Consider the following 17,030-nt stretch of genomic DNA (forward strand, 5'->3'; position numbering starts at 1 on the left):
AGGATCTCTGATGGCCAGACCATGAGATGCTGCTGTTGAGACCTCTGGGGTTGAGAAGGGCCTCATGGACAAATTCCACAGCTGCAGCCTTATTTTGCAGACGACCAAGGTCATTGAGTTGAGTCTGTCCTGCTTGGTGGTCAACCGGGCCAAGTGATAAAACCAAGGTTAATTTACAAATTCCTGCAGGGATTCACAAATCCACAAACAAAAATGACAAAAACAATAATTTAACGGCTTGAAAAAAAACACACGTAATAATGCAAAACACTATTTAACAATGTGTATTTCAGAGTAATCCCAGAACATTACATCAAATGTTGCTTTTATTTACTAGGCCTACAGGAAATGGTAAAGCAGTACATTATTTCCCCAATTGTGGACATTTCTTTCTGAAATGTGCATTCCCCACTACAGACAGAAATGAAAAGCAATTTCTCAAAACACTACTGTCCATTGTTGGGCAAACCGATAAGCCTAGCTTTGTACAGAACGTACTACTCTAATAGAAAAATAATGAACTAATCCCACACCTACATAGCGTCATTGTCGGGCTCCTTCAGTTTAAAGCCTAAAAAAACTTGGGAAAAAACTAAGAAAATCACCTTTTTAATATGCATAATATCACCAATAAGCAGAGACGCAAATGAAACACTTTATAAGAAAACATTTTATTGATCATAAAAAGCTAAACAAATTTCAATTTGTCATTAATCATATTTAAGATAAAAGCACCAACACCAAGAGTTTCCATGACAACCCAGGGTGTTTTGGAACGTAGGTTTGCCTATTGCACCTCAAACCTGCCCTGGCTTTACTGAGAGAGTTAAATTAATTCCTTCAACTACACAGCGTTCTCCTATGTAAGGATCACAACACTGAAGGTCAAAGGACATTTCATTTTGAGAAAGAAGAAAGGGATTGAGACATGTGTGAGAGAGTAGGAAGAGATGAGACTTTTCCACGACATCTTCAGACTAGTCGAACAAACCTGCAGTCTTTTGCTGGTGTGGCTGGATGTGTGTGACAGTGAGAAATTGAGGAGACAAACATACATCTAAGGCAGTTTGTCAACTCAAAGCACCAATATCAATTTAAGTTACCGTACATCAAAATATAAATGCGGTCCCTGGTCCTGAGAAAGGGAGAAACATAAGTCCCAGTTTAAAGTTAAGTGGGACATACAGTATTCAAAGTGTTATAGCGTTTCAAGATATCTGATAAGTTCCTGAGAGAGACTTGGCAGGATTCAGTCTTGGTATGTGGAAAAGTCTTAACTGTAAAGTAATGCATTGAGAAAATGTATAGAGCACTATATGATTTCAATATAATTCATCCATATTTGCCAGAGATCATAGGCGTAGTTCTTCAGTGGACATATTAGAAACGGGGCATGTTGTAAAAGTTTGTTGAAACCTGAAGTAACAATATTCACTACCCAATACTATTCTCACTCCCACACACACACATTGCCACTCCAGCCAACTAGGAAGTATATTTTCTGATTAAATAGCCTGTGTTGAAGTTTAAACCTTTCCCCTCCTCTAGCACAACAGAAGTGTATTAATCAATAGCTGCATTTTCCCTCATTTTAAGTGTAGGAGAGCACCGCACTGTCTGTTTAAGAGTATTAAAACTTGATCTGAATCTTGTCATAATAAAAGCATAATTGATACCAACTGCGATTATATCAAACACCAAGAAAAAAAAAATAAACAATAATTACAAAAAGGCCCGTCAGCACTGTTAACAATGGAATTCGCTTTTTTGTTCATGTCTGACATGATCAAATCATTGTCCTCACTTTACTTGAACAGAAGGGTTGATATACACATTCCTGGTTACAAAGCACTTGCCTACCGGACCACATTGTGACTAATGCTTTGATGAGTAATTTTTCATTGAGGGCATAGGTGAAACGAACAAAAACAACGAAGAGAAATGAATGTCCTGCTGCTTCACATCCTCAATTAGTAAAGACTCATTTGGCAATCAGATCAAAGGGAAGCCTGATTGTTGCAAAATCACATAATACCTACTAGTTATTCTACTACCAGTTATATTGGAACAATTAACTTGTAATCACAAACAGATGTAATATGCTCACGCTATGGGAAGGAGGCAGTTAAGACATATCCCAGGACAAGCAGCAGAAATGAGATGATTTGGTTTTTGGATGCACCCAGAACATTTTCTGAAATCTGTTTGTGTGGTTGAAAGAGCACCAGTATACATTTTTCTTTAAAAAGCATTAAGTCAATCTGATACAATCCAGACAGTCTAGTTTCAGCACAAAATCTCTGTCTGCATGTGTTAAGCACATAGTACAAGCGTTGAGTATCTCTAGATAAATATATACAGTACCAGTCAAAAGTTTAGACACCTACTCATTCAAGGGTTTTTATTTTTTACCATTTTCTACATTGTAGAATAGTGAATAGATCAAACTATGAAATAACACATATGGAATCATGTAGTAACCAAAAAAAGTGTTTAAACTTTTAACTGGTACAGTACATCTCAGAGGAGCCCTCATTGACACTGAATAGTCATGGTGTTTCTCACTATTAAAGCACTGGCTTAACAACTCTGCACACCTCTGTATCCCTTGGGTGCTGGCCCAACCTGTTTGACAGGTTGTAGAAGTTTGCCACATGTCAGGCCCCCCCCAAAAAATATAGTAATTAAATAATACCCCAAAGCAATCTAGGCGTTTCTTATTCAGCAACACACCCTTAATAAACAAACGGTCAAAAAAAAAAAAACATTTACAAATAGTCCGGAACAAGTGGCAAGTTTGAAAGCAAAAGGGTGATTCGCAGTATGCCAAAAATACTGTGTGAAAACGCATCGAATGAGAGCGTTACCTTTTGTCTTAACTCTGAGCCAAATCGTCTGCAGTTGTACACTGGTACAACAATTCAAAAATCTGATAACTACACTTTAAATACGAGAAAGAATGCCAGAAAATGGCATTTAAAACGTCCCTGTGTACAAGAAGCACCAAGTATCGACAGTTATTGATGTTCTTAATATTGTATAAATAAAATGAGGCACAGTCCAGAGTTACAGATTGTAGCACCAATGTTTTCAGACTACGTTAAGTACACACTTATACCTATTGCATTCTACACTGTTACACATTTCAGGAGAACAAAATAAACAAAAAACATGACAGCATAAATATAATGATCAAAATTATACACAATTAAACAGTCAGAATGTCTCCCATTCACAGTACAATGTTGTTTACAAAAATGAAATAAATCAAGTGAAAATTGCCCAGTAGTTTGTTGTTATTCATGCATTTACCAGTGTGTGAGTGAGGATGTCCGTACACCAGTGTGTGAGTGAGGATGTTCGTACACCAGTGTGTGAGTGAGGATGTTCGTACACCAGTGTGTGAGTGAGGATGTTCGTACACCAGTGTGTGAGTGAGGATGTTCGTACACCAGTGTGTGAGTGAGGATGTTCGTACACCAGTGTGTGCAGGTTGGACAGGCTGCAGAAAGTACCACTATAGCCTTCAGTGGACTAAAGGTTGACACGTATAAAAAAAATACCCGTCCCCTGTGAACTCCGTGAGATAGGGTTCCAGAGACTTGCCTGAATACAACACAGACAATATTAAAAGTCCCAAAATTACACCTGCATTTTTCATCGTATCAGTGTTTCAGCAGGGCTATAAAAACAAAACCAAGACGCTTAAGTTAGAGTAGTTGAGATTCCTACTTGTGAAGAATGCACATTGCGTTGCAGGTCCCTACTCCCTAGCTGGCTCTATAAGTAGTGATTATCAACTGTCTCAGTAATTGAATCCTGTTTCCACATTACATCCTCAAGTCTTTCTGCTGTTCACTTCCATACATTTTGACACAGCATTCAAATGAATGAGAACACCCTAGAGGCTTACTATTACATTTCCAGAAACTGTCGTTATTCACATAAATGATCACACCAACTTTTTTACTCTGAGCCGACTATAGTGCTGTCCCTGCACCAGGGATGTTTCCACAGTGAGGGTACACAGATATGTGATCCAGTGTGTTTGAACAAACAGCTTCTCGTTTCATACTGTAGCCAAAAGCTAATGTGGTCAAATCATATTAAATTCACTGAAGAAGTTATCAGGGTTAAAGGTTAGCTAGCAGAGCGATAGAGATGCAGAGTCACAGCTGCATGGTCCCTAGTCCTGTACAGAGTTGGGTTAAACTGGTCTAGACTGTGTATATATAGATGCGTTTACACAGGCAGACAAATTATATATATATATATATTTATTTTTTTAACACTAATTGGTCTTTTGACCAATCACATCAGATCTTTTTCAGAGCTGATAGGTTCAAACGACCAATTACTGGAAAAAAGATCAGAATAGGTCTGCCTGTGTAAACACATTCTTTGTGTGTGTGTGGGGGGGGGGGGGGGGGGGCTAAGAAAGCACCCTGGTGGTCAGATAATAACAGAACAAAGATGATACTGGGATGATGGTACCACAGGAGTCTCCCACCATTTACAGTCTGTCCTTAGTAATATAACATGTACAACTACACTGCTAACTGTGCTTTCTTCTGTCATCAAATGTCTGAATTGAGTCTTAAAGCTCAATATAGTTATCTATATTTCATACTTAGTAGCACCAGGTTACATGGTGACAGTGATGTACCTGTACAACTTACTGCCATGGAAACAGTGCATGTCCTGTGTCTCTATAACGTTAATGTTTATAGCAGGCAGCATACCAATTCATTCAGGATGGTAGGTACACAACTCACGGATTACGGTCAGCCTCAACCCACGACACAAAAACCCCGGTGACCGCTCAACTCCGCTCAGGATGCCATGCTGTGTGTGTCAACGTGAGTGTGTGTGTGTGTGTGTGTTCTCAGCTCTGTGTGTGTGTGTGTTCTCAGCTCTGTGTGTGTGTGTGTGTGTGTGTGTGTGTGTGTGTGTGTGTGTGTGTAGAGTCCCAAATCAGTGGCAATTTAACAGGCTTAGGAGCACCAGTGAAAGAGTACCTTGGTCCACACCTGGCCATTTGCATAGGTTACGTTGGGTTGAGGTAGATATTCTTCAGTTACCTGCCAGGGAGAGGAAAGAGCCAGGTTCAGAAAACAAGACAAAATTCTGCCGTGACCAATAGCACTTAACAGGATAGGACATGGCAGACATGAGACGGCTCATGAAGAACGGATTTATCAAAGAGCTAATAATCTATTCACAAACCTACAGTAGGAGTCTAACTTACCTTGTTGGGACTGAATAGCAGCTTGGGGAGAACAGGGACAACCAGATCTCTCCTCCTTATCCCTCTGACTGACCTACCCCCCCCCCCCCCCACCCCCACCGTGACCTATCTAGGCCGGGAACCGGTGTGCTGAGAGGACGACATGTAGGAAGCAGGCAAGCCCAGAGTCCTCCACATGATGCCCCCACCCCCTGATATACTGGCCGGGGTTGGAGGGAGCAGGTGAGGGGGGTGGTGTACTGTGAAGTTACGAGAGGAAGGAGGAAGGGGGGAAGAAGCAGCAGCAGAGGAACCAGAGAGAGAGATTGAGGAGGACTGTGCCCTCTGATGCTGGAGGGAAGTGGGCTCAGAGGAAAAGGGGACAGAGGAAGAGTAGGAGACATTAAGTAGAGGCGGGGGAGGTGGAAGGGAGCGCATGGGGGGCAGAGGAGTGTGCAGTACTGTCTGGGTGCGGCTGTGCTGGGCCTGTGAGAGGGGCAGGGGGATGGTGGAGGACACAGAGGCCAGGAAGGAGGAGCATGAGTGAGGGGCAATGTGGTGATGCTGCTGGGAGGAGAGACTGAGCAGAGAGCTGAGGCCTCCTGTGGCTGGCAGCACAGCCCCAAACTGATGGGACGACACTGAGGGCACCACGTGGTGAAAGATACCTGCGGATTAAACAGCAAGAGAGAGATGGGGGAGGACAGAGAGATGGGGGGAGGACAGAGAGATGGGGGGAGGACAGAGAGATGGGGGGAGGACAGAGAGAGAGGGGCTGAGCCAGGATTTGCATAGCGCCAAGCAAGTCATACAGACAAGCACACAGAAAGCACAGACATTTCACTTTGACACATCAACTCAATCAAGTATTACAATATAGCTCAATGGCCATTCCTCTGCTTTAAATATATTGTTGAGTCCTAATAAAATCGCAATGTGGCAAATCATAGTGAAATGTCTCTAAATTACACAGAAGACCAGAAAGTGACACCAACACCCATAGAAAATGGCCATGTTGATTAGGTTTCTTTGATTCATCAATTTTCAATGCTTGAGAGATCTATATCTTACCAACACAGATAATCACAGATGCAGTATGTCTTTATTATATTAAAGGACATTTCCCATGTCCGTGGCCATGACTTCATGAACCAAGTTTGTCATCTTAAGGATCTGTACTCTCATTGAAGTAGTAGGCATTTCCCAAGGGTGTCTAACTCAGCTTCTGTACAGCCAGTCCATGGCAAAGCAAAGCAGCAAGGGCATTGAGACAGGCAGCAGCACAGGGCTCCCACACTTACCTGTGTTCAACTTCGGGCCTCTCCGTTGAATCCCTCTGTAGCTGTCTAACATGAGGACTGATCTCACAGGAAGAGTAGCTCCCCTGCTTCAGCAACAGCTAATGGGAATCCTAATAAATGCTAAATCCTCTATCCCAACCCATAGCTAACGGTGCTGCTGAAGGGAAGGTAACTGGTTAGAATATGTCAGTGGGCCTCACCTCCAGCTGCTCCACCTGCCAGCCCAGCGCTGGAGAAGCTCCCCAGGGAAGAGTGTCCGTTGACCAGGCGAGAGGCCCCGCTCACCGAGGTGCTGGGCGTCTGGGCCCCAAATAGGGACTGAAGGACAGAGGCCCCCCCGAGGGGAAACTGGGCCCCCAGGTACTGTCCCACAGAAGCCCCTGAGGCTGAGGACACAGCTACTGGGCTTCCCCCCACCTTCCTGCTCAGGATACCCCCGCTGGCCGCCGCAGAGATGAAGAGGTTTTGGCTGTTTCCTAGGCTGCTGGATGTCTTCAGCTCCCACTCCCCCCTGGGCTTCTGTTTGGGCATAGCCTGCCTCTCAGAGCTGCTTCCTCCCTGGGGGCCTGCCCCCGGCCGGCCACCAGCCTCCTGGCTGAGGAAGGGGCTAGGGGGAATGTACGAAGATGCTGAGGACTCACCCCCCCTCTGCTGCGGTTTGTGATCAGAGTCTGAGTCGGTGCCTAAGCCCGGTGGCTCTCTCCCCATACCGAAGGGGGAGCCCTCCTGCCTCAGCTCGCCTGGGGGCTGCTTGGTGTCTGAGATGGGGGAGAAGGTAGACTTCCACTTGCTGTTGGAAGATGAGGATGAAGAGGAGACTTCACTGCCGGTGCTGTTCCCGCTGCTGCCTCCCGATTTCCTTCCTGTTGACCCAATAGAGAGAAAAGTGGGATAAAAAGAGCAAAAGGTCAAAGTACAGTAGACATCGGACAAGTGACAGAGCTGGAACGATAAACTGAAAGTTAGCGACACGGCCTTCCTCTTTCCGATGCAGTTTGTGTACGTTGGTAATTTTCTACACAACGTTCCTGTAGATTGTTCTAAAACCATTATTTGGTCAACATTAATAGCCTACGCATTATGTTGATTCCTGCTATGACAGTATCTGCCTGTCCCCGTTTCACCATCGCCTGCTGTGTGAGCAAGCCACTCACTGAGAGCACAGAGAGATGCCTTTTGAGAAGCACAAGGATGACGGTTGCTAAAAATGCAATTGTGGGGGAATACACCGTTTAAGCAACTACTTTTGTTCTACACTGAAAAACAAACCTAACATGCAACATTTTCAAAGATTTTACTGAGGTTCAGGTCATAAGAAAATCTGTCAATGGAAATAAATTAAATCAGGTCCTAAACTACAGATTTCACATGACTGGGAATACAGATATGCAGTTGAAGGTCACAGATACCTAAAAATATATATATTGGTGTGGATCAGAAAACCAGTTAGTATCTGGTGTGACCACCATTTGCCTGATGCAGCTGGACACATCTCCTTCGCATAGAGTTGATCAGGCTGTTGATTGTGGCCTGTGGAATGTTGTCCCACCCATCTTCAATGGCTGTGGGAAGTTGATGGTTATTGGCGGGAACACGCTGTCGTACACGTCAATCCAGAGCATCTCCAACATGCTCAATGGGTTACATGACTGGTGAGTATGCAGGCCATGGAAGAACGGGGACATTTTCAGTTTCCAGGAATTGTTCACAGATACTTGTGACATGGGGCCTTGCATTATCATGCTGAAACATGAGGTGATGGCGGCGGATGAATGGCACAACAATGGGCCTCAGGATCTCGTCACCGTATCTATGCATTTTAATTGCTATCGGCAAAATGCAAGTGTGTTCGTTGTCCGTAGCTTATGCCTGCCCATACCATAACCCCACTGCCACCATGGGGCACTCTGGATGTCAACATTGTGAACACAAACTGCTCACCCACATACACACTGCTGCCATCTGCCCGGTACAGTTGAAACCGGGAATCACTTAGTGTGTTCTGGAATCTTATAAATGTATTGTAATGTATTAAAAATGGTATAACTACATTAATTTTGCCAGACCACAGGAAGAGTAGCTGCTACCTTGGGAGCAGCTAATAGAGATCCATCATAAATCAAAATATTTATTCAGCGTGCCAGTGACCATCGAAGGTGAGCACTTGCCCACTGAAGTCGGTTACGACGCCGAACTGCAGTCAGGTCGAGACCCCGGAGAGGACGACGAGCACGTGGATGATCTTCCCAGAGACGGTTTCTGACAGTTTGTGCAGAAATTATTGGTTGCGCAAACCCAGTTTTATCAGCTGTCCGGGTGACTGGTCTCAGACGATCCCGCAGGTGAAGAAAGCTGATGTGGGAGGTCCTGGGCTGGTGTGTTTACACGTGGTCTGCAGTTATGAGGCTGGTTGGACTTACTGCCAAATTCTCTAAAACAACATTGGAGGCTGTTTATGGTAGATAAATAATTAACATTTGAATTCATCTTGAGACATCTGTGGCATTGTGTTGTGCCAAAACTGCACATTTTATAGTGGCATTTTATTGTGCACATGTGTAATGATCATGCTGTTTAAATCAGCTTCTTGATATGCCACCTGTCAATTGGATGGATTATCTTGGCAAAGGAGAAATGCTCTAACCGGGATGTAAACAAATTTGTGCACAAAAGTTGAGAAATAAGCTTTGTGTGTATGGAACATTTCTGGGATATTTTATTTCAGCTAATGAAACATGGTTTCTGTAATTCATCAGCCTACATTTACTGATATACTGATTTACTGAATCCATTAGCCTACATGGCAACAATATAAACGCAACAATATATTATTTTGAGTTAGTAATCTAGCTTGTATTTTGAGTCAAACGCTTTGAGTTCCCACTTCCTCAGGTGGTGAATAATAAAGCCTAAGAGCCCCCCCAAATTATAATGCAGATAATTCTGGACCCTATTTAAATCATGCATTCCCTGGATATGTGAGATGAAATAGCTTACTTTTTAAACCATAGGCTACGATCTCAGTTGTCTTAATTGGGACTGAAAAAGAGCCCTGTAAAGTAAACATTTTTATCATTGAATTTCATTGTTATCGAGCAAAATAGTAACATTTATCATGATATGACTCTTTGTCCATATCGGCTAGCTCTATAATATCAAGTTTATTATGCAGGCTTCAGCGGTCACATTTGGACGTTCCTTACCCCGCTCGCTGTTCCCTGGTCTGCCTGCTCCATCTCTGCTCTCCAAGGAAATAGTGGCAATCTTCCTTTCAATTCTAAAAAAAGACAAATGAAAGAAAATATAAAACTTCAAATGTACTCTTGTGTAGAGATGCAGCCATGTGGCTTTTCTGCTTCACCATTTACTATACCTTGAGCTGGAGCTGTCAGCAGGGTAGCCAGAGTCGTCGTCGGAGCTGGGTGCAGAGGAGTAGTGTCCTGAGCCGTTGATCTCCAGAGGGCGTTCTCTCTTCAGTACGGGGGGCTGGTCCATGTCTGGCCCACAGGGGCTACAACCAGACTGCTCCGGGGAAGAAATGGCAGCGATCTCCAGAGGCTGGTTTATGTTGTTCACCTGACACGACAAACACAGAAAACATTAGGGAATCAAACATACAACTCTTGTTAAAATATGTATAGAGTAGATATTTGGGAATCAAACAACTCCTGTAGCAAGTACGACGCTGCAACCAACTTAGCCATGGACCACATACTGAAGGACAGGGAAGCAACTTGAATGTGGCTTGACTCACCATGGAGTTGATGTTGAGTGGGGATCCTGAGGGTTGGCTGGTGGAGCTGAGCGCAGGAAAGGACCTCCTCTTTGGGGAGCCGCTGGCAAGTTGAGCCCCCGTGGAGCTGCGCTTTCTCCTCCCACGCTTGCGCCCCTCTTGTAATCCATGGCCGTGGGAGTGTGTGTGCTGGGAGCCCGGCGAGTGGTGGTGGTTATTGGTGTTGTGGTTGCCGTGGTGATGCTTGCCCTGCCTGGCCGAGCCGAGGTGTAGGCGAGTCGCTGCACCCCCTGAAGAGGATGAAGAGGAGGACGAGGAGGACGAAGAGAAGAACACGCGGCGTCTGGACTCGCTGTCCTGGGGCTCAGAGTCAGACTCGCCGTGCCGCTCGGCCCAGTCCTCAGGGAGGATTCTGGGGGGGCCGTCAGCGTACTGGAGGACCCCCCCGGTGCTGAGAGGGGGGCTGTGGCCTTGTGTTGGTCCCGTTAGAGGGGCACCGTGAGGGGGAGGGGAGAGGGCAGCACTGTCCTGGTCCTCAGAGTGAGAGCCTCCGTTCATCAGCCCTGAGCTAGAGGAGTAGCCTGAGGAAGGACAGAGAGCGTTAGACACTGGTCCTTCAGGAGATGTCTGTCAAAACATGCAGGTTTCAATGGATGTGGTTAAGGTACTAGTGTATTTGGGGCTGCTTACCGTTGGTCTGGCCCGTCTGGGACAAAGGACTCGGTGTGCTCCTCTACAAAAACAAACAGAGCGTTCGAGTCAACAGTGTTTTATTACAGCACACGTGACCTTTATTACCCAGTCCAAAATCAAACCCTAGCTCTACATGTACCCACCAGTCTCTCAGCTCGGCTGGGCAGCACCACACTGGCCAGGGGGATGCTAACAGGGAGCTTGCTGGGGTGCACCGTGCTGAGGGGGATACTGATGGGCAGGCTGGTGATGGTGTCACCCTGGCCCCCCTGGATATCACACACAGACAGAGGACAACTTAGGGAGGAACATACAGGGAGAGTAAATAGTGTTTGAGTCAGCATGGTAGGCTGTGTGTCAGGCCAGGGGACAGACGGAGTCAGACAGTGTGGGAACAGAGTGGACAGAGTTACCCTCTCAGCACTCCTGGGTGTGTTGTTCTGCGGACTGTCTGATGAGTTGGGAGAGAGGCAGCTCAGTTTAGCTCCTAATGGAGAGGTGACAGCAACCATATCCCTGCAGGAGCAGAAGTGTCAGAAATACAGTACTATACAAACATGTAACAAACCTATTAGCAGAGTCCCTACAGTGGTTGTAGATTTTAAACCTGACTAACCTGAGACCAGTGAAGCCCAGGCCTCTGAAGTGTGCCATACTAGAGTCCTGGTTCAGGTGTCTGCGCAGGGCGATCTTAGCTGGGGAGTAGCGGGTGTAGTCGGGGAGGGGGTGACCCAGCTGCCTGTGCCGGGCATCCGGGGTGGGGGGTACAATCTCGTGGTCGGGCGAGATGGGCAGGTAGCGGGAGAGCAGCTCTCCCTTGATCCCCCCACCATCCCTGTGGAAGCAGGGCGAGGCGATGCTGTTGATGGACAGCTCGGGGCTAAGACTGTTGAGGCCGGCCGCAGCCAGGCTGAGTTTGGGGGTGTGGTGGTCCAGGGGAGGACGAGGGAGGGCCTCCAGGCCGGGGAGGCCCTTGTGGTAGAGGGAGCCCTCACAGGGACTGTAGGACTTGAGCTGGAGCAGCTCCTGTTGCCTCTGACTCTTCTCCAGTTCCACGATGATGATCTGAGAACCAACAACAGGGGGAGCCATTGCATAAGGTAAGGAGAGGAACATAGCTTTATGAGAACATGCCAATGCTTCACAATAACAGTTGACGGATTCCTTCAATTATTTCTGAGTATGTCAGTAGAAACAGGCAGGGGAGGAAAGAGGGGATTCAGGCAGGGTTATATAAAATAAAATTTAAAAAAAAGTTGGAGCACCAGAAAATACAATTCTTTAAATAGATTGAGATATAGCCTATAGCTGGCCTATATGAATGTGAGCTACTTCTGAAGCACATGTTGTGCCCTACAAACTAAAAGGTAACCCTGTAAATACATCTGCTTATTATAAAAAGCAAAAATGTTGATACAAATAACTCATTGAAATAACCAAGTAATTTGTTGATTAGGTTATGTAAGTTGTCAGGTTGTGCCCTCAAAAAACAAAAAAACTTTTTTAATCAAAACTAAAAAGCATGTTCCATGTCCACAACAATGCTTAAACCACATCAGCTGACCACTTGTTGTTGAGTGTAGTTAACCTTTAATTTAAGTGCGCACCATGCCCCTCTATAGCAACAGACTATTGTTTGGTTATCAGTGTTTCTGTAGCTCACGTCTGTAGGGTTTGCAAAACAAATGGATGCAAATAATCATGATGTCTTGCTGCCGGGTAGGCACAAGCTACATTGTACTTAACATTTAATTGAGGTTTTTGAGAAAGCATTTAAATCTACCATTAACGTCGCAACACAAAGTGGTAGAAATACTCAAACCGCACACAGACGGGCATTCCTGTGCGTTGCCTCTTCAGAAAGTTGCAGGAAATACGAATCACTGACGCATTCTGTTCATGTCTTATGATACACTTAAGCAATTGAATCTTTTGAACTGCCTAGCAACAATTTGTTTTCTATGTAGCCTAGTAATGTTCATTAGAAAGTGCATCGGCGATGTCGTACCCACAGCAACTAATAAAACATTCCCAAACCAGAAACCGTGGATTGATGACAGCATTCGCGCGAAACTGAAAGCTCGAACCACTGCTTTTAACCAGGGCAAGGTGACCGGAAACATGACCGAATACAGTGTAGCTATTACAGTGTAGCTATTCCCTCCACAAGGCAATCAAACAAGCTTCAGTATAGAGACAAAGTAGAGTTGCAATTCAACGGCTCAGACACAAGAGGTATGTGGCAGGGTCTACAGTCAATCACGGATTACAAAAAGAAAAGCAGCCCCGTCGCAGACCAGGATGTCTTGCTCCCAGACCGACTAAATAACTTCTTTGCTCGCTTTGAGGACAATACAGTGCCACTGACACGGCCCGCTACCAAAACCTGCGGACTCTCCTTCACTGCAGCCGACGTGAGTAAAACATTTAAACATGTTAACCCTCGCAAGGCTGCAGGCCCAGACGGTATCCCCAGCCACGTCCTCAGAGCATGCGCAGACCAGCTGGCTGGTGTGTTTACGGACATATTCAATCAATCCTTATCCCAGTCTGCTGTTCCCACATGCTTCAAGGGGCCACCATTGTTCCTGTTCCCAAGAAAGCTAAGGTAACTGAGCTAAATGACTACCGCCCCATAGCACTCACTTCCGTCATCATGAAGGCCTTTGAGAGACTAGTCAAGGACCATATCACCTCCACCCTACCGGACACCCTAGACCCACTCCAACTTGCTTACTGCCCCAATAGATCCACAGACGACGCAATCGCAACCACACTGCACACTGCCCTAACCCATCTGGACAAGAGGAATACCTATGTGAGAATGCTGTTCGTCGACTACAGCTCAGCATTTAACACCATTGTACCCTCCAAACTCATCATCAAGCTCCAGACCCTGGGTCTCGACCCCGCCCTGTGCAACTGGGTACTGGACTTCCTGACGGGACACCCCCAGGTGGTGAGGGTAGGTAACATCTCCACCCCGCTGATCCTCAACACTGGGGCCCCACAAGGGTGCGTTCTGAGCCCTCTCCTGTACTCCCTGTTCACCCACGACTGCGTGGCCATGCACGCCTCCAACACAATCATCAAGTTTCCGGACAACACTACAGTGGTAGGCTTGATTACCAACAACGACGAGACGGCCTACAGGGAGGAGTGTGGTGTCAGGAAAATAACCTCACACTCAACAAAACAAAGGAGATGATCGTGGACTTCAGGAAACAGCAGAGGGAGCACCCCCCTATCCACATCGACGGGACAGTAGTGGAGAGGGTAGTAAGTTTTAAGTTCCTCTGCGTACACATCACGGACAAACTGAATTGGTCCACCCACACAGACAGCGTTGTGAAGAAGGCGCAGCAGCGCCTCTTCAACCTCAGGAGGCTGAAGAAATTTGGCTTGTCACCAAAAGCACCCACAAACTTCTACAGATGCACAATCGAGAGCATCCTGTCGGGCTGTATCACCGCCTGGTACGGCAACTGCTCCGCCCACAACCGTAAGGCTCTCCAGAGGGTAGTGAGGTCTGCACAACGCATCACTGGGGGCAAACTACCTGCCCTCCAGGACACCTACACCACCCGATGTCACAGGAAGGCCATAAAGATCATCAAGGACAACAACCACCCGAGCCACTGTCTGTTCACCCCACTATCATCCAGAAGGCGAGGTCAGTACAGGTGTATCAAAGCAGGGACCGAGAGACTGAAAAACAGCTTCTATCTCAAGGCCATCAGACTGTTAAACAGCCACCACTAACATCGAGTGGCTGCTGCCAACATACTGACTCAACTCCAGCTCACTTTAATAATGGAAATTGATGGAAATTGATCAAAAATGTATCACTAGCCACTTTAAACAATGCCACTTAACATAATGTATATACTGTACTCTATCATCTACTGCATCTTGCCATCTTTTTGTAATACATGTATCACTAGCCACTTTAAACTGTGCACTTTTATGTTTACATACCCTACATTACTCATCTCATATGTATATACTGTACTCGATACCATCTACTGCATCTTGCCTATGCCGTTCTGTACCATCACTCATTCATATATCTTTATGTACATATTCTTTATCCCTTTACACTTCTGTGTATAAGGTAGTAGTTGTGGAATTGTTAGGTTAGATAACTCATTGGTTATTACTGCATTGTCGGAACTAGAAGCACAAGCATTTCGCTACACTCGCATTAACATCTCGCATTGCACATGGTGCAATCACAACACTAACGAATCTGTGCTGGGGCTTTTTTTTCTTTAAAACACTTCGCAACAGTACAGAAAAGCCTAATCACTACAATTATCTGGGAGATTTTTTTTCCTAGATGCACATGTGCTCACAAATAAAAAATTCCAGGACGCACAGTAAAATTTTAAGGAGCATAAGCGACCAACATGGCCACACTTTAGAGTCCTGGATACAGGTGAGGTGTACCTGCAGCTCGAGGCAGTGGCGCTGTTTCTCTGAGATCTGTCTACGCAGGGCCTGCTTCTCCTTCAGCAGGCTCTCAAGACACAGAGAGCTCCAGTCCAGCTTCAGCTCCTCACACCGAGACTTCAACTGAGACAAACACAGACACTACCAGTTAGTTACATGCCTCTGGTCCAACTGTCCGACAGTGTCAAGCATGCAGATGAAATCCAATGTGAAAGCGGCCAGAGAGAAGGCAGCCAGGAGTACAGTATAAGTCGCTCTGGATAAGAGCGTCTCCTAAATTACAAAAAGGCAGAGAGGTCTCACCAGGAGCAGGCTGTGATCCCTCAGCTCGGCCATGTCCCTCTCCAGATGCTTGGTCTGCTCCTTCAGTTGACGGTTGTGGGCCGAGATCTCCTTCTGGGCCTCCAATAGGTCCTCCATGGTGAGGGCCTTCACTCCCAGCTGAGTGGAACAGACAGGGTACCACTTTCAGGGATCGAGTACTCAACCACTATTTGCGACTCAATATCAGCTTGTCTCATTAGACAGTCACCACTGTCTGCCTACCTCATCCAGTTTGTGGTGGAAGAGCCCTTTGATTTTCTCTTTGTGGGTCTGACAAGCAGTCTGCAGATGCTCCGCCTGCCCAGAAAGCCCTCTGTGTTTGAGCTGGAGGAGAGAGGGAGACGGAAGGAGAAACATGAGAGAGGAAGGTTTACAGGTTGAGGCTAAATCAGAGGCAACATTCCCAGAAGGAGTCTCATCCAACATGACTGATAGAGGGCCGAGAGTTGCGGTGTGAGTCTGAGGGAGTGAGTAATCTATTACTTTTTTTTTTAAAGGTGGCGCTACCATTAGAGTGATTGTCAGAGTTCACAAGATGGAGTGAGTGATTTGGACATTCCATTTACCTTTTCCTGCTCCAGGACTTGCTGCAGGTTGTTGCGGTACTGAGGTGTCTTCATGTAGGCCATGAACTGGAGGTACTGGACTTTAATGTTGTCTGTGTGAGGAGAGAGCGATGGCTTATCAGGACTGCTGGCTCTGACTGACTGATGGATGTGATAACTAAGGGTGGGGTCAGGGTAGCGGTGCTCACCTAGAAGCTGTTGTAGACCAGGAGGACTGGGGCCCAGCAGAAGTTGGCCAGACGCATAGTGCTGAACTTTGGGAGGTAGCTGGTAGAAGGGACTTTGAGGTGACCTGTATGCATCTGTAGAAACACAAAGTCAGCTAAACAAACATGGAACACAATGAGTAAAGGGCTGAATAACACAAATGCACAAGGGTATATGGACACAGCCCTGAGTAAAACTGTCAGCAGGTGGCTCACCCTGAGGGGGTGCTGCTGAGAGGGTCTTGGCATGCAGCAGATCCAGGGCACTCTGGCTGCTCTTGCTCTTTCGCTCAGCTGCGGCCACAGCAGCCTTCTTGGGACGCCCGCGCTTCCGAGCACTCAGCTTGCGGCCCTTGTTGAGGAGTTTGGCGCGCCGCGGTTTGGGTGGCGCCTTCACGACTGCCAACAGGCCTGGTCGCTCAACCTCCTCACAGGAATCCTGAGAGACATACAGGGAAGGGACCAGCATGAGAGAGAAAAAGCTGACCTAGAGCTGCTAGAAGTGATCTCATATCATAGGGAAAAGCG

General features: G+C 46.2%; 1 protein-coding gene across 2 annotated transcripts in view; it reads right to left on the reverse strand.

Annotated features, from left to right (window-relative positions):
* Nucleotides 1–649: 649 nt before the first annotated feature.
* The window catches only part of LOC120052441 (histone-lysine N-methyltransferase, H3 lysine-79 specific-like), a 39,378-nt gene continuing 22,997 nt past the window's right edge, over nt 650–17,030 (reverse strand). For both annotated transcript variants that reach the window (XM_038999349.1, XM_038999350.1), the window contains 16 exons: nt 16,719–16,941; nt 16,485–16,598; nt 16,297–16,388; nt 15,953–16,054; nt 15,710–15,847; nt 15,404–15,529; nt 11,571–12,019; nt 11,368–11,470; nt 11,098–11,223; nt 10,952–10,994; nt 10,283–10,842; nt 9,902–10,104; nt 9,732–9,805; nt 6,729–7,391; nt 5,249–5,895; nt 650–5,081 (listed from right to left, as the gene is read on the reverse strand). In XM_038999349.1, the coding sequence (XP_038855277.1) occupies nt 5,354–5,895; nt 6,729–7,391; nt 9,732–9,805; nt 9,902–10,104; nt 10,283–10,842; nt 10,952–10,994; nt 11,098–11,223; nt 11,368–11,470; nt 11,571–12,019; nt 15,404–15,529; nt 15,710–15,847; nt 15,953–16,054; nt 16,297–16,388; nt 16,485–16,598; nt 16,719–16,941 (3,558 nt within the window). In that variant the 3' untranslated portion in view covers nt 650–5,081; nt 5,249–5,353. The remainder of the gene's footprint in view (nt 5,082–5,248; nt 5,896–6,728; nt 7,392–9,731; nt 9,806–9,901; nt 10,105–10,282; nt 10,843–10,951; nt 10,995–11,097; nt 11,224–11,367; nt 11,471–11,570; nt 12,020–15,403; nt 15,530–15,709; nt 15,848–15,952; nt 16,055–16,296; nt 16,389–16,484; nt 16,599–16,718; nt 16,942–17,030) is intronic.

Source organism: Salvelinus namaycush, chromosome 8 (genome assembly GCF_016432855.1).
Source record: "Salvelinus namaycush isolate Seneca chromosome 8, SaNama_1.0, whole genome shotgun sequence".
Classification (NCBI taxonomy): domain Eukaryota; kingdom Metazoa; phylum Chordata; class Actinopteri; order Salmoniformes; family Salmonidae; genus Salvelinus; species Salvelinus namaycush.